The sequence below is a fragment of the Alligator sinensis genome, unplaced genomic scaffold (assembly GCF_000455745.1).
Source record: "Alligator sinensis unplaced genomic scaffold, ASM45574v1 scaffold1902_1, whole genome shotgun sequence".
Taxonomy (NCBI): domain Eukaryota; kingdom Metazoa; phylum Chordata; order Crocodylia; family Alligatoridae; genus Alligator; species Alligator sinensis.
Window position 1 is genome coordinate 74,830 of NW_005843416.1, and position 20,466 is coordinate 95,295.

General features: G+C 52.7%; 2 protein-coding genes across 2 annotated transcripts in view; one reads left to right on the forward strand and one right to left on the reverse strand.

Annotated features, from left to right (window-relative positions):
• Nucleotides 1-5,941, forward strand: part of LOC102369530 (zinc finger protein 420-like) — a 36,412-nt gene extending 30,471 nt beyond the window's left edge. Inside the window, exon 12 of the mRNA XM_025195163.1 lies at nucleotides 4,447-5,941. Within this exon, the coding sequence (XP_025050948.1) occupies nucleotides 4,447-5,638 (1,192 nt within the window). The 3' untranslated portion in view covers nucleotides 5,639-5,941. The remainder of the gene's footprint in view (nucleotides 1-4,446) is intronic.
• A 2,577-nt stretch (nucleotides 5,942-8,518) lies between these two features.
• Nucleotides 8,519-19,270, reverse strand: LOC102369793 (zinc finger protein 154-like). The gene is made up of 9 exons (XM_025195165.1): nucleotides 19,135-19,270; nucleotides 18,745-18,918; nucleotides 18,130-18,337; nucleotides 17,587-17,718; nucleotides 17,413-17,502; nucleotides 16,903-17,087; nucleotides 15,063-15,189; nucleotides 12,044-12,160; nucleotides 8,519-10,601 (listed from the first exon to the last, which is right to left on the reverse strand). Exons 2-9 carry the CDS (start codon nucleotides 18,904-18,906, stop codon nucleotides 9,715-9,717), a joined length of 1,908 nt encoding a protein of 635 aa, XP_025050950.1. The 5' UTR covers nucleotides 18,907-18,918; nucleotides 19,135-19,270; the 3' UTR covers nucleotides 8,519-9,714.
• Nucleotides 19,271-20,466: the final 1,196 nt, after the last annotated feature.

Consider the following 20,466-nt stretch of genomic DNA (forward strand, 5'->3'; position numbering starts at 1 on the left):
GGCAGGAGATTATTTTGTCCCAGACCTGGAACCTGCTGGGGGCTGTCTGGGGTGGGTCTAAATATCAGCCTGTCAGACCTGGCCCTGGACAACCCCAGGTCCAGGATGGTTCAATCCAGCTACAGGCAGTCTGGGTTGGAGACCCTGAGCTACTCAGGGCTGGGTCCAACAATCAGCAGAGCGTTGCCCCAGTTTGGTGCCAATCCCCATCTGTAGGGGCTATGCTCCACCAAGGAGCCATCAGGGTGCCACAGCCACCCCTGTGCTTGTTCTCCTACTCTGGCTCACCCAGTAAGAGTGGCCTCACCTACCATACCTTGAGGTTTAACATATTTTAGAGAGAACCGTAGCTATGCCTTGGTGCTTTGTTCCATGTTGCTCATCGTCAATCCTTGCACCCTAACCCAAGTAGGGCTCTCTCTGCCTTCCAAGGCCTTCATCTTTGCCCATCTCAGAGAGGCAGCCTTTTGAAGCACCTACCCATCTGGGCCCTTGCTCTTACCCGTTTGCCACAGGTACCTACCCCTTTGAGTCCTTCTTTAAGAATTAGTCTCAAAATGTGTGGGGTGAGCCACTGCACCTGCCATGACAGCATCCTTTCTAGGGCATCCTGTTCATGGCCCTGCTGGCCTTAGTTGTGCCCTATGGGCCCTAATCACTCTTAGGGGAGCCAATCGTGGCTTCTAGCCTCCCCCATGCCTTATGGGTCTTACTCTTATTCCATTCATCTGCACAGACATCATCCCATTAGCTCATGTGTAGCACTGGGCTACATCCTCTCTGGGCCCTTGGCCCTTAGAGGGCTGCTCCCTCAGTGTCTCAGTCCTCTGGCCCTCACAAGACACAAGGCAGACTGCCTCCCAAGCATGCCCTATAGCCTCTAATCCACCCGTATAGCCACAACCACAAACTCAAACCAACATAACAGAAAAACCCCCCAACCATTTAGCTTTCCAAAGCCCTTTCTGCAGAGCTCCCTTCCTCTGCAGGGATCAGGGCCAAGCTGTCTTTGCTAGCCCTAAGCTATGCTTATATAGCCCCTGGCCCCTTCCTTTTCCAGTCACCTCATTTGGTTCTCTGCCAACAGCTCCCAGGTGCTGCTCATTAGCCTAACCAACAGCTAATTATCCTGTTGTCTGCAGCATGCAAGCTGGGCCTCCTACTCATTGAATTGTGCTGCTTGTCACTTCCCTCTGCACTACTGAAATAATAGGGGTTAGGGATCCCCTGTTACACCATCCCCATGTTAATGCTGACAGTCAGCATTAAAGTGAACAAGCAGGACGGTGTGTTGGTCCATGATGCTCTCACAAGGTGTCACCTTCCAACCTTTCATTTCAATTAACCTCAGTACTCCCAGCAGTTATGAAATGTGTTTTATTGAATGAGTGTCACTTCTGGAGATGCTCATCGTGCTTTCCTGGATAGTGTGTTGCTCAGTACCACACTATGGATTTTTGTATGCTGTAGGAACATACCTGCTCCCCCCCCTGCCCCCATATGCATACCCCTCCAGCGACAGTGTCATATCCTCTCCAGTATTTGAAAACTAGTGTTTCATACTTGGGATGATGTTTTCATTGGATAGAAGAGCTACTCCAGTTGCATCTCCTGTTGGTTTCAAGTCATACTTTTCTGTTTGACTACAGCCTCCTTCTAGAGCCGTGGCCCTGATGGTACGAACGACATCATTGCTCTAGACTTTTACTCCGATTATGTCCATTTCCGAGTCTATAACTAACATTATCCTACCACCAAAAATGGTATCTGTCCACAAACGGTTCACTGTTTCTCCTTTCTTTTTGGTATCTTGAACACACAAATTATTTTTGTCATCTTTTTTTTTTTTTTCCTAGTACATCACAGTTCTCTGAACCTCTGTCCCTGTCCCGCCCTACAGCTATGAGTGAGTTTGATACCTTTATGCATCCCTCCGATGATTTCTATTTCCACTTCACTTTGGCAACAAGAGCCATCATCCACTGAAGGCTTCTGGCTATAGTGCCATCTCTTTGATCCAGCTTTTAATTCCCCTTAAAGCCTCTTCAGGAGTCTATTTGAGCCTCCTGGATCCCTTTCACAAACCCCAATTGGAAGAGAGTGAACAGCCATAACTACCCTGAATGCATTTCGCCAAATAGGACATCGAGGTCTCACCCCGGACTTAATCTGCCGCATCCAGAGAGGAGAAGTGGAGCTCTGGGTCTGTGATGAGGAGGACTTTGAAGAAAACCCATTGTCTGAGGACCCATCTCCAGGTAAGTCAGGTACTTTCCAGAACCAGAAGTCACCAGGGAGACTTTAGGCCTGAACCTGCACATTTTGTGATACCAGGGCCTGGGCTTTCTATCTTTATTCAGCAACGTAAGAGTTGATACCCATCACAAAATGGTCATGGTGCTATAATGAGGTAGGCAATTATTTCAGGCAGAGGGCCACTGACTGAGGTTTGGCAAGCCACCAAGGGCCGCATGACAGGCAGCCAGGGGCAACTAGATATTAATTTTCTAAATTTTTAGGGTCCCATGGGCCTGGTGGGCCACATTTTGCCCACCCCTGCTCTTTAACCTCCTGTGGCTGGGCATGATGGGATTTGTAGCCCCTCGTGGCAGTTGCCACAGTCAGCAGAAGCTCTGGGGAGCAATTAGGGTTGGGATATAGAAGGATCTGGGGCTCCCACCCTTCACTGCCGGTGCCATTTGCTTAAATTGAAGTGAAATGACCCTCTGTAACAAACATGGGCATAATGGAGATGTTCAATGCATATCTGAGGCTGTATTTGGCTGCCAGATGCAGGTGGGGTTTGACAATATTCATGCTCTAAGGGATATAAATACCTTATGGTTTGCCCCAGAATCCTAAGGGTTTCCTGGGGACAAGGGGAACATGGCATGCAGCCCAGGGAAAAGGTCTTTATCCTGGTGCAGATTCCCCTGCCATGGGGTGGGGGCACATGGCAGACAGAAGCTCCTTATGCTTACTTCCCTGCATGCAGGTAGGCAGCAGAGCTCTGCTCTTTCCAGGAGAGAGGGCTTATCTCCAGCCTCTCTATAATCACCCTTCAGATATGTGAAGGCTGTTATCAAACCCGCCCTTCCCTTCATCGTCTCTTCTCCAGACTCAATAACCCTAGTTTGTTCAGCTGGTCCTCAGACGTCTTGCCTTCCAGACCCCTAATCATTTTTGTTGCCCTGTGCTGGACTCTTTCCAAACTGTCCACATTTTTCTCAAATTGTGGGGCTTAAAATTGGACACAGCACTCCAGGTGAGGCCTCACCTGTGCTGAACAGAGCGGCAGAGTCACTCCCCTTGATTTGCAAGCAACACTCCTGTTAATACAATTTAAAATGCTGCTGATTTTGTTTGCGACAAGAGCACGCCATTGGCTGGTATGCGTGAGGGCTGAAACCATTTGGCATTTCTTTATAATCCAGCAGCCTATAAACTTGATTCCCCAACTGCAAGAGGTTCCTTGGGAGGATGTTATTTAGCAAATCCTATTACTCCCATGGTGATGATTTTCTCCAAACCCAAGTGTTCACCAGACAGACAGCTTCAGATTTATCCCTAGACGCTATTCTTAAAAATGACAGAAGCTGAGAGCTTGAAAGCAAGCACTGGAGATGAGCCCTGCACTGCTCCCCTGGATTATTTCAGAGGCTAGGGCACATAAAGAAATGTGGGTGATTGAAAAATATGAGTACTGCCTTCCCCATCACTGGTGTGGCATGGACCAGTCCTTAAAAAGCCATGTCTTTGCCTTTAAGCAGATGCCTCTGGTCTCACCCGCAGCCCTTTAGAGAGTGGAGTTACTCAACTTCTCTTCCCTTACAGCGGGAAGGAAATGGAGATCTTCTCCTGGAGTTGGGAGTCAGAGCCAGATACTGGATCTGGACTTCACGGACAAGGGGACACTAGCAAAGCACACTGAGCAGGGGCCTTGTCACTAGTCTTTTTTTCCCCCCAAAGCCCAGCCTTTCCCTGAGGCTCATCCAAGCACAGGAGAATAACACTATTTTCCCTTTGCCAGCAGAGCAGAATATAAACTCTGGGTTTCTCTCCCCAACCAGCAGGTGCCAGGACCCTAAATGGAGCTGAGGAGCTTCATCCTGATGAAGGGCCTGCAAACCTGGAGCTGCTGAGGACTTCCCCAGGGAGGTCAGGGGACAGGCTTGCCCTGGGACCCAACCCAGGCAGGTTTTACCAGTGGGCCAGCAGACTCCAAAAGAAGTGTCATATCCCGGCCATAAACCAGCCTTCTGCCCACTGGGGACAGAGGACAGCTGGACCTGAAAAGAGCCCCGTGTGGAGCGCAGGATCCAAGAGACAGACTGCTCCAGAGGAGCTGTATCAATGCAGGGAGTGTGGTGAGCCCTGCAGGGACCAACAAGAGCTGGGAGCACACAGGGCATCGCACAAGCAGGAGACGGGCCACCCTTGCACCAGCTGCGGGAAGAGCTTCTGGCTTCAATCCTCTCTCATCAACCACCAAAAAACGCACTCCGGGAAGCGCCCGTATCTCTGCCCCGACTGCGGGAAGAGCTTTGTCCACCTGCACGTCCTACGAGTCCACCGGCGCATCCACACCGGGGAGAGGCCGTACTGCTGCCAGGAGTGCGGGAAGAGCTTCCAGCAAGGCGGGGGGCTCACGGCCCACCAGCGCATCCACACGGGGGAGAGGCCGTACAGCTGCCTGGAGTGTGGGAAGAGCTTCTACCACCGCGGGGGGCTCGCCGCCCACCGGCGCGTCCACACAGGAGAGAAGCCCTACCGCTGCGAGGAGTGCGGGAGGAGCTTCCGGCAGCAAGGGGCGCTCACCGTCCATCAGCGCCTCCACACCGGCGAGAAGCCTTACCGCTGCGAGGAGTGTGGGAGAAGTTTCCGCCACGCCTTGGGGCTCACTTTCCACCGCCGCTTGCACACCGGGGAGAAGCCCTATCGCTGCGTGGCTTGCGGGAAGTGTTTCTCCCACAGCTCTGCCCTCACCGTGCACCAGAGGAGCCACACGGGCGAGAAGCCGTTCCACTGCGCGGACTGCGGGAAAAGCTTCGCCCAGCAGCAGAACCTGCAAACCCACCAGCGCGTGCACACGGGGGAGAAGCCCTATGGCTGCGCTCAGTGCGGGAAGAGCTTCACCCGGCAGCAAAACCTCCAAGCCCACCAACGCATCCACACTGGGGAGAAGTCGTACCACTGCGGCAAGTGTGGGAAGAGCTTCTCCCGGCAGCAGCACCTCCAGGCCCACCAGCGGGTTCACACCGGGGAGAAGCCCTACCTCTGTGCTCACTGCGGGAAGAGCTTCAGAGAGAGCTCGACCCTCACTGACCACCAGCGCCTGCACACGGGGGAGAAGCCCTTCCGCTGCACCGAGTGCGAGAAGAGTTTTGTTAATGCCTCCGCTCTCACCCGGCACCGGCGCATCCACACCGGGGAGAAGCCCTACTGCTGCGTGGACTGCGGGAGAAGCTTCCGCTGGCAAGGGGTGCTCATGGCCCACCGGCGCATCCACACCGGGGAGAAGCCCTACGGCTGTGCTGACTGCGGCAAGAGTTTTCGCCACGGCTCTGCTCTTACCCTTCACCAGAGAAGCCACAGGCATGGGGATAGGGAAAAGGTCCAGCACTTGACCTCCCATTGACTAGACACTGAGTTTGCATGGCCCTGGCGATGGGCATGCTCTCGCAGGACTCTCCTAACAAGCTGTGGTGGGGTTCAGGAGCTACAGCTAAAACCAAGGTGATAAGTGGGTTCAAGTGGACTCAGGTTTCTCTCAGGTCAGCTACCTATTTTGCAACTTTCTCGGACACGTCTTCCAATCCCACGGATGCCGGTTGGGTTGGGAGTATGAACCCAAGGCCCCTGCTACGCATTGTATCGATTATGCAATTAACTGGTTAATCCACATGTGCAAAATAAATGTCACACTTTGTGCAATAAATTTAGCCCGGCCACATGTGCAAAGTAATTCTCTCATGGTCAAATGACTATCCAGCTACAAAAAGAGCCAACCAGCTATAAAGTTAGTGCTTGAAAACGTGTAACAATTTGATATCTGGTTTCTATCCAGCTTTAATTTGAAGGTATAGCAGGGCCCAAAGATACCTTATTCACTTAGCTGAGGAAGTGAACTGAGAGAGGGAGGAAACGACAGGGACACGCACCTTAATTTGCCCCGAAAACAAATATCGCTCCTTGACCGGGTTAATGCATGCAAACAAAATGAATTTGCTGCAAACTCTTTCTCCCTCTTGCATATTTTTCTACATGATAGTTTTTAACTACTTCATCCTTTTAGGCAACTCCCCAGTCTTTTTTGGTTGTTAGTGACTTCTCTTGCTACATTTCCAAGACAGGTCTGACCACCCAAGCAAGCCTCCATGTTGCAGACTTGAAGAGTCAACCTTTTCCTAGTATGTGGGTCAGCCAACAGACTGCTGAGTAACAATAATCCTTATTGCGCTCAGGCACCCTAGAACTTGACTCCAATCTAAGACTAGACATATCCCTCAGATGGATCTCAGGTCTCTTGTGCTTGCTCTGACCCAAGTCTCCTGAGAAGCCTGGAAGCCAGCCCCATCTCATTTTTAATCAGGGTGTATCTCCTTGGACTCTGAGACCAGGTGCGTTGGTCCCAGCACCCATCACTGTGGACCCTCATTGGGTGCGTCTACATGTGCACATTTACTGCACAGTAATTTAGATTACTGCTCAGTAACTGGAAATGACTGTGCAGTACAGGTGTGCATCTACATGTGCACGCCTGTGCTGGGCAGTAACTATAGTGACTTACACCGACTTCGGCAGTATACACATCATTAGGTGAGGCCTAGGGAATTCAGTCCCTTTGTGGTATAAGTTATTCCTGTCATTGGGGTCACAATCATCTGTCCCTTTTCCTATAACTTCCATATTTGTGTCCGTGGCTCCTGACCTCTATGCAGCCATCCCTGAAAGCAACCCATAGCCTTTGGGGCTCCTAGTGTGGCCCCAACAGATGACCTTCCAGAGGAGAACAGGTCTAATTCAATGCCTGACGGCCCATTCTCCACCTTATCCAACAGACCCTGCCAACCTACGTCCCCCGACCCTGTATCCAGGCTGAAGGTTATGCCATTCCTTCCCAAGGCTGGAAAACCTACAAACAAAGCTGGAAAAATTGAAGCATGCACCATGATGAGAGAAATTGGAAAGAACTGTGCTGGTCTGTGAGGTGCAAGGGCCAGCGCTGTATCTGTTGGGCCAGAAGGTGACTCTGGGCTGTTCAAAGCAGGGACTATTCCCCAAGGACACACTTGTGACACGGGGGTGGATACAAGTCAAGTGCAGGGCAATCATTGGGAAGGATGAGGTCAGGGAGGTCCTAACACCTGTCCCTGTTGCCTTCCCATTCTCCGCCCCAACGCTGTAGAGGAATGCAGAAGTCATTCCCCCATCCCATAGCACGTGAGAACAGGGGGCATGTCAGGTGTTGCTTCTCCCACAACGCTGAACACATCAGAGAGGAGGGAGACTCTGACCCCATCAAGTTCCAGTGTGGAGCTAGTGCCCAAGCCTTCAAGCGTCTTCCAACATGATTTCTGAAGATTTTATTGCGTCTCCCCTCAACAAACTCTGCTCTCTATAGCTCCAGGCATGCTCTCCATCCAGGTTGGGGCATAACCTAGGCTGTCTCATAGTTGGGATAAGAGGCCACCTCTTCCAGGGTGGCTGCCGGGTCAGGAGTGAGGGGCATGGGTCGGAGGATGCTGAGCATCTGCTGGGTGGCAGGAAGGGTATTGGGAGCATCGTGCATGCAGGCAGTGGGTGGGGGATGGACACCTGTCCTACAGGAGGTGTCTGCCAGGTGATAGTAGGGCTGGGGATCAGGAGGGGATGAGGGCTGAGATCTACCTGCTTGCTGGAGCTGATGTGAAGGCTTGCAGGAGGATGCACCAGGTGCGGGAGGTCCACCATGCTGGTCAGTGCCAGGCTGCGGTAGGCGTACACGTTGCACAGCCGCCATCTGTGCCATTTCGCATGGGGCAGGGGAGGTGGAGCGATGTGGGAGTTATAAGTTGTGGGGAAGTGGGGCTGAGTCCCTATATGGGCCCTTGGGGGGTTGTAGGGCTCTAAGGGCAGTAGGCTGTGGCCCAGGTGGGTGCTGCCAGGGTTGGGGGCTGTGGGATGTGTGGGGCCAGGTGGGCTCAGAGCCATGTGAGATGTGGGGTCCTGTGCAGACAGCTGTGGATTTGGCAGGCTGTGGGGATGATCTACTGTAGCACCGTATGGGGTGAGCGCCTTTTTGGGCTCTGTTGAGCCCTGGCGGTAGTTTGGGGTCCTGCACAGCAGGCTGGAGGAGGGTGTGGGGGAGCCCCAAAACAGGAGCTTCCCAGAGGTGAAGGTCTGGATGGATCCATGGAGTTGGGGTTTGGGTGCCAGACTAATCCCCCACCCTGTCTTGAGGCACAGTGGGCCAGTATGGTCTCCAGCTTGGGTGACTTTATTTTTTTTCAAACCAAAACAAAAATCAAAGCCTCTTTACTAATTTTTATTAACATTTTTGTTCCTCAATTTAGTTCTCAGATTTTGGGGAGGCAGCTTATTCTTTCTGGACATCCCCCTCTTCCCCACAGACTCTTCTTTAAGCAAGGCAACAACAAAATACATGTGTATGCATCAGAGTTTGCCTTTTCAGTATTTGTCAGGGCAGTTTCAGAGGAAACTCAGAAAATGGAAAAGCAATGAAAAAAAATGCTGCACAAGAGAGATTTGCCATGCCTTGCTCATCTGTAGTCAGACGTCTTGGGCAAAACAGTTTCTTGATAAGATGCCCTTTGCCGTTCCCCATCTCGAGGTTTTGGACTGAATCCCACCTGGATTGTCCTCATGATGCAGGCAAGTTTGAGTTTGGGATTGAGACTGAATGATTTCTCTGCAAAACTCCTGACACTGCCCAAGGCAATAATGGATATGTACAGAGAACAGGTTTTTTTCATAGGTTGGAGCCAGGAAAAGCCCGATGGAGGGCACAGACCAGAAAATCAGCATGGGGGGCCTCAAAGAAGCAAATCCTGTAGATGTTGTGAAAGAAGGGACATCTTTTCTTAATTCCCATACCTCCCCCATTCCCTATGATCCTCTCCTCTCTGTTACACCCTCCAGGAGCACCTTGCCCCACAACACCCCAGACCCTCCCCAGGGTCTGAAATGGTATACCTCCAGCAAGGGACCTCCCAAGACCCACTCTCCCCACAAGCCCTTCTGTCCCTCAAAACACACCCTTAAACGACCTCTTCATATCTTAAAGCCCCGCTCGGGCTGGGCTACAGCAAGGCCCATTGCAGACACACTGGTTGCAAGGGTGTGTGACAGCCAGGCCAGCAGGTAGGCCACCAGGAGCAGCTCGGGGGTCAGCATCGCCGTGGCAAATAAAAACCAAGCACAGTCAAGTCCTAAAATGCCAAAGAAAGGACTAGGGAGACGTCACCTTGCTGTCTGTACACGTGGTAGCTGGGGGCTGGGGGGCTCGAGGAAGGAGGTTGATTTTCAGGGGAACTTTCAATTTGCATCCCCTGGCTTTTATCCCCTCCGCCACTTGGCTCCTTGGCTTAGCTCTTCCCTGTCGTCTCCCCTGTCTCAGCTGCAGCCACAAGTTTTCAGAGCAGCCGGACACTCCTCATTGAAGGAGGGAAGAAAGGGAGGATGACGCACCAGTTTGCAGAGGCTGCCTCCCATTCAGTGCAAGGGTCCAGCCCTGTGGGTTCGCTGATGCTTGATCAAGGCGCACCTCTGGTTGAAACATTTCTCGCACTGGGCACAGCAGTATGGTTTCTCCCCCGTGTGCACGCGCAGGTGCTTGGTGAGCGTTGGGCTCTCAGTGAAGCTCTTCCCGCACTGGGTGCAGGAGAACGGTTTCTCCCCCGTGTGCACCCGCAGGTGCCTTATGCGAGCCGAGTTGTCGGTGAAGCTCTTCCCGCACTGGCTGCAGGAGAAGGGCTTCTCCCCCGTGTGCACGCGCAGGTGCCTGGTGAGCGTGGAGCTGTCGCTGAAGCTCTTCCCGCACTGGGAGCAGGAGAAGGGCTTCTCCCCCGTGTGCACGCGCATGTGGTTCTGGAGGTGAACGGGCCAGGTGAAGCTCTTCCTGCACTGGGCACAGCAGTAAGGCTTCTCCCCTGTGTGCACGCGCTGGTGGACTCGGACGTCACTTGGGGAGACAAAGCTCTTCCCGCATTCGGGGCACAGGTGGGGACGGTCCCCTGCATGTATCCTCTGGTGCTTGATGAGACGATGTTTGCGCTGGAAGCTCTTCCCGCACTCGGTGCAGGGGTAGGTTTTCTCCCTCCTATGGATTCCCCTGTGTGCCCTGAGCTCCACTTTGCCCGCAAAGCTCTCGCCGCACACCCCACAGATATACAGTCCCTGCCCACGGTGAACCTTGCCCTCGTGGCTCTGCCGATCTCCCTGCTCTTGAAGGCCCTCCCTGCACACAGGGCTCCTTTGGGTCTCGGCTGTTCTCTGTACCTGTTGGGCGAGTCGCCGGGTTTGGGTTGGAAACAGCTTCCGCGTGGCAGGCCCTTCCTCGGAAAGCTGCTGCTCAGCTCTGCGCAGCGTCTCAGCATCTGCTGGGTGGAGACAGGAGCCCAGAAATTAGTCCCAGCCCAGCTGGCAAAGAGAAAGATCTGCTATTCCTCTGTGCTGGGATGTCCCCAAACCCTGGATGGGCCTTGGCTCCTCTGTGAGCACTAGTTGTCCAATTCCCAATGGACCGTGGGTCTCTGGCCTCACAGTTTGTAACACTTGTGCTCCAAAGATGGAGCAGAAGGTGGGCACTATTGGTGGAAACAAGGACTGCTTGCAGATGTGAACCCTCTTCCTATCCCCCAAAAACATGCTTTACTTTAAATTTGGTGCACTCCCACGTGGAGCCCATCACATGCCCAGAAGAAGGACTTTGACCCAGGTCTGCAGCATGTATATAGATCAAGAGCTTTAGTGGGGCTTTTTTGGTATTTTTATATAATGGCTGTTTGAATCAGCTTTTGATAAAAGCACCAAAAATCCCTGCTGAAACGCCCGATCTATACAGACGCTGCAGAGCCGGGTTGAAATAACACGCTGCTTCTCCCATAAAGCATGCTTTATGTTGTTTGTGGGGGGTTTCATGTCCGCAAGCAGCCAAGGAGGTGTTTATATGTCCCCAAGCATCCAAGTTTTGAATCCCCCCTGCACTTGGCAGCCATTTAACACAGCTGAGATAATGATAAAACACTGCTTTTATTCCCCTGACTATAACGGAGAGGAAATCCACTTCAAACTAAGCAATAGGACTAGCAACAGTGGGTAGAGTGAAAGCCTCCCTATGGCACTCTCCTTTATAGCCACCAAGAGCTCTTGCTGACCAGAATTGCCATGGGGCAATTCAAACCCCATCATGCCCTACCAAAGGGTATTATAGAGGCATGGCCATCTCGGGTGGGGGTATCAACTCTTACATTGCTGAGGGACGATGGACATTCAAGCCTACAGGACCCCAGGGATGCCAGATCGGTGCTTAAAATCAAAGCAGCAGCCTAAGCTTTGCCGCTCGCATTTTGTGACTTCCCTGTGGGTGGGCAGCCCTTTCATGAGAGAGCATCTTGCCAGGAAACCTGGGCTCAGCCTCCCTGGAAGAGAGTGATAAGGGGGGAAGGGCTAACCAGCCCTAATTGGGGGAAGAAAAAGGGGTCTGTCCTCACATCTATTTTCTGAGCCCTAGCCCATGACTTCAGCTTATATCCTGGACTATGCCTCTTGGATCTCCCTTCTCAGCTCCCCTGGAGCCGGGTCCTACGCTGTTTGCTCCATGGACCCAGACTCCGACCTGACACTTAGGTAACTTGTGCCCTCATCACCTCCTCGTTGCCCCCCAAGGGCCTGGCTGAACCTGCACACCTACCTGGACAACATACATTTGGCTAAGCTATGTTATGGCAGCAGCTCAAGGCAAGTGTTCAGGTTTCCAGCCCCCGCCCCGGGTCCTGCGCCGAGGTGTGGGTGCAGCAGGGAAGGGATTTTCAAGGCTCACCCAGGGATGAGTCTTCAGACAACGAGCTTTCTCCAGCTTCCTCCAAATCACTGACCCAGAGCTCCATCTCCCCTCGCTGGATGCGGCAGATCAAGTCCGGTGTGGGACCTCGGTATCCTGCGTTGGGGAGCATGCAAAGGGTGATTATTGCACCATCCAGGACCCAACTGGGACGTGGAAAAAGGAATCAAAAGACTCAAGCTTTCTAATGGGGACTCAAAAGAAAAGGGAAGGAGACATTTAGGAGAGAAGAGAAGCCACTATAGGCAGAAACCTTCAATAGAAGATGGTCTCTATCATCCAAGTGGAAGGATGGTCCAACGAAATATAAAGCATCAATCTCGCAGAAGTACATAAAGGGCATCCAACCCACAGTGGCACCATGGAAAGTGGGCAGAGATGGAGCAATTTGTAAAGAAGACAGGGAAAGCTTTTACATATTTTCAAGATACTGAATTGAAGAGAAAGAACATGAACACACTCGTGGATGGACACAGCCTATCTTAGCAGTGTAATTCCAGGCACAAAAAAATATGGACATGATTTACTCTCGATCAAGATTTGCAGTGATGAGTCTTGGAAGTGAAAAGTCAATGATAGACTGATGACAATGAATATCTGTATATGGGAGAGAGAGTAATTCAGTTTGGCACTGCATAGAAAAGGATAACAAATGCAGAGGCAACTATAGCAGCTTTTTCATTCAATGAGCGGATCGTCACAGGAGATAATGCATAGGTTGCATAAACAGACAAGGTTCCTTGGGTGAATTTGATATCTTTTATTAGACCAACACAAATAGTTGGCAAATAGTTATTAAGCAAGTTTTTGGGTTCAAAAACCCTTCGTCAGGTTAAGGAAGTTTCAGCAGTTGGTGTGTGCTCTTCCTTGTCTGCCTATGTCCTTAGACCAACATAGGTTGCATAAATGCAAATGTATCTATGATATAGCCTGTTTGCATTATGGATATGGCCAAAAGAAGGAAGAAGACAACTTATTTTTACACAATTTAAAAGGCCAGAGTGTGGCATTATTCAACCCAGCTTCCCAGAAAAAAGTTGATTCTAGAATCACATCCAAAGGAGATTCCAGCTCACAGGGCACAGAGAATCGGGAAACCAGTCAGCACGTTGAAAAAGATGAACAAGAAACAAAAATGTTAAATATACTCAACCTGTGGATGTATTAGGAGATGCAGGGGAATGGTGGGCTCTGTAGTTAACAAAGGAAATTGCACAGGATAAAAGACTTTAATGGTGACTAAGTATAATATCACTATGCTTTTGCTCTTTAAACAAGAAGGGAGTAACTACCAAAGTCCCAGTGACAGGAGAATACAAGTTACTTAGCCATTCATTCAAAACTGATGGAAAAGTTAGTTAGTACAACCAGACTCAACAGAAGCACACAAATCAGTGATAGTCAGTTTGGTTTTTAGAAAGGGAAAGCACAAGAAAAGTACAGAAAGCAATATGCTGTTACAGATGGCCTTTATCGATCTGGAAGAAAGCATCTGAGCAGGTCACAGGATCATAGAAAATGAGGGCTGGAAGGGACCATAGGAGGTCACATCTAGTCCAACCCCCTGCTCCAAGCAGGACCAGCCCCAACTACATCATCCCAGCCAAGGCTTTGTCTAGCCGGGTCTTAAACACCTCCAAGGATGGAGAGTCCACATCCTCTCTGGGTAACCTGTACCAGTTACCACCCTCCTAGTGAGAAAGTTTGTCCTAATATCTAACCTAAACTTCCCTTCCTGAAGCTTGAGACCATTGCTCCTTGTTCTGCTTTCTGTCACCACTGAGGTCCCTAAGGAGTATCTTTGCTGGAGGTTGAGGAGGAATAAGAAAGCACCTGACTAGCAAAAGTTGTGTACACCATCTAAGTCAGGACCAGCACCTATAATAAAGCTCCTTAGGGAATGAGTTTTTAACAGGGCTCTACATGCAGTTCATTTCTTCTTATCCCAGGGGTAGGTGTTACCAGAGAAGATCTTAAACGATCTGCACCATGGGTCATATATTTGCAAGGGACTGCTGGATATGAAAGGAGATTTTAGGACAACTTTAGGGAATGGCAGAATGAGGTTGAAAGCATGAGTCTTAAGGCAAATATGATGAACCTGGACTCTGTGGTCCATGGAGATGAAGATGGTGGTCCATGGAGATGAAGATGTTTAAAGGGAACGTGTGCAGAATCTTACAGGGACTCCATAGACATCCCCATATCCCACCACGTGGACACATGTCACTAGAGGAGAAGTTGAGGAAATGGAAAAACCACGTGCTGTAGCAGTGAGGCTGCTAAGACCTCCATTACCTTATGCTGGGTAGTAACCAAAGGAGAAGACACAGGATTTCGATAGTGCTGAAATGTGCATGCTAGGATTGTTAAGTGTTTGGACCAGATACCATAAGAAAGAGAGCGAGGAGGCTGGAATAATTGCCAAAGAGAATATTTATGCGCAATGAGATGGTATGAACACACAGGCAAACAGATCCTCTTGAAAATAAGCTGCTGAATACAGAAGCAACAGGAGTTGGACCAGAGGGAAGACCCCAGTGAAAGCAACTAGATCGAATGAGGTGGACAAGAGAATACAAAACGAAGAAGCGTGAGCAATGACAGAAGCGTGGGTAGCAAGTGGATTTAAATTACCAGCCAAAATTCATGCGGATAAGCTTGTAGGAAAACCAGGAGAAAAATGGGACGCATGGTGGATGCGTCTACACATTAATTAATGCGGCACAGTTAGTGAGCATTACTTTTGAAACGTGCATGAGCAAGCCCTAAATCGATGCACAGGAACCGGCACTCCTGCGCACTAGCACCAGCACACGGGGGGTTTTCAGACACTAATGGTGCAGTAGCCTAATACTACTGCACAGTAGCATATTGCAACTGGTTTTGCCCAGCATGCTACTGTGCAGTGCTATTAGGCTAACGAGCAGTTAGCATCTCATGTAGCTGCACCCACTGAGAAATGTTTCTGGGGAAAAAGCAAGAAATACAACTTTACCCAGGGAAAACAGGGCTTGGTAATTCTTCAGCATTTGGTCCCGGTAAAGCATCTTATCTGCAGCTTCCAGCAGTGCCCACTCCTTCCAGGTGAAGTACACAGCCACGTCCTCAAAGGCCTCCGAGAGCTGCAATCACAAGCGTCCCACCATCATCCATGCTGCTCCAGCCTCCTCCAGCCCCCACAGCCCCAGCTCCCACTTTGCACCGCAAAGATTTGCCAGCTTCGCTCTGTCGACTTTCCTATGCCTCCACTAACACAGCTGCTCCAGCAATGGGGCTGGTGTGGATGCAGCTCTGCAGATGGAGCAGCGCATTTTTCTGCTTTAACTCATGTCAGCCATGTACTTGGCGCAGCTCTTCCCTCTGTTATTACCTGCTGTGCTTACCCTGGGCGTGCTGCCCAACCTTAATGACACCGGCAGAGTGAAGGTGCCCTGAGTCTCCCTTGGGGAAGCTGTTTTTAGGGCACAGGCTCACAGGGAGAGCCCTGTTCCTGGGCTAGGGGAGCCCGAATTTCTCTTTCTCCACCATGCACCTCCCCAGGAAACACTGAGGCCCTTAAGCTTAGTATTAGGAGTCTCCTTTTCCTCCCCATTTGGCTCTGGGGCAGGGATCTGTGTATGCTCCCAGATCCCAGATTTGCACAGGGACCCTCCTGCCAATGTCCTATACGATCTAGTGCTGTGGCAGCCATCCCTGCAGTGTCCAGCCATGGTGTGGAAACAAAGGACAGGGGAAGGAGTGACGCCAGAAAAGGGGGATGTGGATTCCCAATGGTCTGGGTGGGGTAGAGCTGGCAAACTCAGCCTGAAAGCAGGAGAAAGGGAGGAGTGCGGTATCCCAACTCCGTGCATAGAGACTACACTGTTATAGCTCCCCAAGTGATAGTGCTCATTTTCCTTGGGCACAAATCACACCTGAGGGCTTGGGGTGGGAAGTCCTCCAGATATTAGCAACTCTGTGAATTTGTCTTTTATCCCGCTCAAATACTGGTTGCCAAAAGACCGGGGTTAATTTAGCTTTTTTTCTGCAGGTTGAACCAATGTCGGGTTTTCCTCCAGCAGTTAGCACCTTAACAGGTAAAGCGGGGGAACCAATGTCCTGCTTGCTTCTAGCAAAGTGCCTGCTCATGATACCACCATGGCACTGGCAAGGATGGAGGGACCTGGCTGGACTTAGGTGCAGAGCCCCTGCATGCATCTCAAGGGGGAGGGTGGGGTCAGCTGAGGAGACCCTCACCCCATGCTCCCTGGCATTGGCTGGGTGTCACCGAGTGCCCAGAGGAGCTCTTTCCTGGGAACCATAATCCTAAAATGTTGTCTTTTAGAGGCAGCACTCCCTTTATCCACCCAAGTCATCACTCCATCAAAGACGGAAATCAAGTTTGTTCGGCACGACGTGTTCTTTGTCAGGCCTTCCCGGCTGCTTGTGATTAGCCTTCCCTCCTCCCGATGCTGGCAAATGCCCTTCCTTAGGTCATTAACTCCAGTAACTTCCCAGAAATTAAGGCGAAGCTAACTGGCCTGTATTTTCCCTGGGGCCTCCTTTGTACACAGAGAGGAACTACACTGGCCCTTTCCCGGTCCTCCGGGACCTGGCCCTTTTCTCATGACACCATGAAAATGACTGCCAAGGGCTCTGAGATCTCCTCTGCCAGTTGCTCCAGTACCCTGGGGCGAACTTCATCAGGCCCTGCTGACTTGAGTCAGAAAAAAGATGGGGCGGGGGGTGTGAAACCACACCACAATAGCCCACACACCAAACACCCACACTTGGGCTCTTGCACATGCTCACACACACACACTGGCTCCGCTCTCATACCCCATGGGAGCCTGTACCTTGCTCGTGGCTATGCTCTCTCTCTGCTGTGGGCACCAGCCCTGCCTCTCGGGCACCTGGCCTGGCTCAGATGTCAGGAAGCCCCTCTCCCCAGGTCTTATTGAGGATGGTTTCTGCAGCGCCAGGGTGGCGGACCCTGCCTCAGGAGGCTGCTCCTCGGCTGTGCTCAGGGTTCCTGCACCTGCTGAGAGGGGAAGAGAAGATATAGGGTCACTCCTGTGCCATCGGCAAAGGCAAAACCCTGCTCCTCCCCGAAGCTGGTGTGGGCCTAAGTCAGCCCCAGGCCTCCGTGTGCGAGACAGGAGAACGGTGGAAGAGTTAAAGTCCTACAGGTCTTCTAATAGACCTCCATGGCCATGAAGCTGGAGGCGAGTCTCAGTGACTCTGCCCTTGATTGAAGTGGCAGCCATGGACATCACTCCCTGCAGGAGATGCAACCTGGGGTAGTGGGGGGAGACCCTGGTGCTGAATCAGGATCCACGTTGTGAAGCAGAATTGCTCCCCCTTACCTGCCTCTAGCAAAAGGCCGTGTCTGAAGAACCAGCCCAAAGACCTTTCCTCTGCCAATGAGTCCCAGGTCTCCTCTGTGCCGGGGGAATCTGCAGGAGGACACAGGAATGGGGTTACCTGTCAACAACCCAGCCCAAAGCCATCAGGAAACCCCAGGGCATTTATACACATACCTTTTCGTGCCTGGACGGGCTGGAGATCCAGGGCGTCGAAGCAGACTCGATTAATCGACTCTGCTCTGCACACGAGCTGACATGCACTGTGCTGCCTCCTTTGCAGTTGTATAAGCGGCGAAACGCACATCGCTGCAGTGAAAATGGTGGTGGTGCGCTTTGGAGCTAAAACACCCTCTACGTGTTTTCGTTCCAAAGCACGCCGCTACCATTTTCTGCGCGCTGATGTGCATTTCGCCATTTTTAACTAAATGGCATTTCCCCATTTTCAAAGCGCCCGGCACTGCGACGCTTGGATGTGTAAAAATGTCCCCGCTGCCTGGATGCATGCGCTGACCCATTCTCGACACGGTGGTTTCATAGGGAAGTATGAAAAAGGGTGTAACAAGGGCAACTGGGCCTCAAACCATCAGTATTTATCACAGTAGCATTATGAGACCCAGAGCAATACTGGATTTTCCCACTGCTCCCAGCTCCTCACTCCAGGTGCTGAAGAGTGTCAGGGGCTCCTCAGGACCTGGACCCAGACCTCTGGCACATTACCTGGCTCCTGGCGGGGTGTGGGCTCCTCTTTGGGGACACAAGGCAGCTCCTCCCGGGACCCTGGGGTTTCACCCCAACCTGCCTCCTCCAGCACCATGTGCCCAGGACGGGGCTGCAGCTGCCCCAGCCAGGAGCAGAGAGGTTCCCGCAATGCCCCAGGCCCATCCGTGTCCAAGACCATGTCCTTGAGCTGCCTGCGGGCTATGACCTGGGGACAAGACAACCACATCACTGGGAGCTGGAAGAGATGGTGCTGGGAGACAGCATCCCCAGACACATGGAGATGGGGAGGCAGCATTGATGACCAGGGTAAAATGCTCTCATCCTGGAACATCTCATCCCCCTGCTGCCTTAACCAAAACCCTTCAGCCAGGGCCATGGCCTCAGCGCAGGTCTCCACACCATGTCCCCACTCCCAGCCCTGCATCTCCTGGGGCAGGATGGCCAGGAACTGCTCCAGCACCACCAGCTCCAGCATCTGCTCCTTGCCGCGGTGCTGGGGCTCCTGCAAGTGACTGCAAACATCCCGCAGCCCCTGGGCACAGACACCCCGGTCCAGGTGGGCTGACCCCAGTGCTACATTTGACAAGAGAGCCTCAGCACAGACACACTCACCTGCCAATGCTGGACGGGCTCCTCCAGCCGCCCCTGTTTGACCCGTCGTGCTGCCCACCTCGGGGATGCTCCGCTTATCCCCGCCTGCACAGCATGAGGGGCTTGCCCTGCCACCTCGGCTCCCGCCATGGGATCAGGGCAAGCTGGGTCCCACTCCTCCATCCTCCCCAGAGGCTGCAGCAGTGATGGGAGGAGGAGACAACAACTGTTATCATGAGTCAGGACCCAACCCCTTCCCCCCATGAGCCCACTGCTTCCCGCCCACCATCAGGAGCTTCACAGGCACCAGCATCCTGTGCTGCAGCCTGGCACCACTTGCCCAGAACAAGCAGACCCCGCCTGACCCCTGCCCTTCTCCCCCAAGATCCCCCACCCCTGCCCATCCTCTACCTCTCATCCAACCTCGCTGGCTCCCGACCGGCAGCCCGAGCCCTGCTGGTGCCCCGCACTCCTGACCAGCAGCCCGAGCCCTGCCGGTGCCCCGCACTCCTGACCAGCAGCCCGGGGGCTGCTCAGCGGCTCTCACTCCTCCTGCAGCCAGGCTGGGGAGGGAGCTCCGGGCTCAGGAAGCGGCATCACATCCTGTGCTCAGCTCCGCCCGCTGCAGGGGCATCGGGGAGGGGGCACGGGCCACAGGGACCGCAGCCAGAGCAGGGTGTCCTGCACTTGCCCCTGCCCTCCGTGCACCGTGGATGGGGGCTTCAAGGTGCCGACACACTCCGGGAGGAAAGCACTGGCCAGAAGAGCCGAGCCTGGGAGCAGCACTGCCCCCCGCAAGCACAGGCTCCAGGGGCTGTGAGGGAGCCCAGTCCAACCCCCTACTCCAAGCAGGGCCAGCCCTAAGTAGATACACCCTGGCGAATTATGCACACGCACACACAAGTATCTGGAATGATGCTCAATGCATGACAATTTTGTTTTGTCTTTTACAAATTAAACTAAATATAACACTATTTGAACCTTCTTTAGAAATATATGCAGGGACTTGGGTGTGTGGTGTAGTTGGGGGTGGGTGTTGGCGTGGTGGGTACGGGTTTGTGAAGGTGTCGGGGGGTGTGGAGGTGTAGGAGGGTTGTGAGCAGGGGGTTGTGAAGTGGGGGTGCGGGGTTTGTGGGTGGGTGTGGGCTCCCTTACCACACCCCCACCTCCCACACAGCCCCTGCCACTGGCAGGCCCTTGTGGGCTCCTGGCTACAGCAAGCAGAGCCCCCCACAGCGTGTGGCTCCCATGAATCCTGGGGGCTGCACATGGTGGCACAGAGCCGGCCCATTTCGACCTGCTGGCAAGCAACTTGGAGCCCGTGGGGATGGTGGTGGTGACGCATTGGGTGCTTAGGGGTGCATGTGCACCCCCTGACTAAGGTGGCACCAGTTGCCTATGCCATGGGGCATAGTGTGCGGGGCTCTGCCTGCCCTGGACAGCAGCACCCCAAGGAGCCGCCATTGGCTGCTGCTGCTGGCAGTGGGGGCTGTGCACCATGGGGTAGGGGGTGTGTGGCAGGGGGCCCACACCCACCCACAAACCCCTGCCACACACATCCCTCTTGTGCAGGCAGGAGATCCCCTCCCCACTCACCAGCTACCCGCTGGGGAATTACAGGATATTATGCAATTATGTGCAGTCATACATTTTACACACAAAATTATGCAGGCGCAGGATGGCAGCATTTCCTGGGGTGCAACTAGACCATCTGAGCTACAGCTTTGCCTAGCCTCCACTCTT

Coding starts and splice junctions, on each gene's coding strand:
- LOC102369793 (XM_025195165.1), bottom strand. CDS start 18,906: ATGGAGGAGTGGGACCCAGCTTGCCCTGATCCCATGGCGGGAGCCGAG. Junction 15,190..16,902: donor AGAGCATAGCCACGAGCAAG/GTACAGGCTCCC, acceptor TTGTGATTGCAG/CTCTCGGAGGCCTTTGAGGA. Junction 10,602..12,043: donor GTCTGAAGACTCATCCCTGG/GTGAGCCTTGAA, acceptor GTCTCCACCCAG/CAGATGCTGAGACGCTGCGC.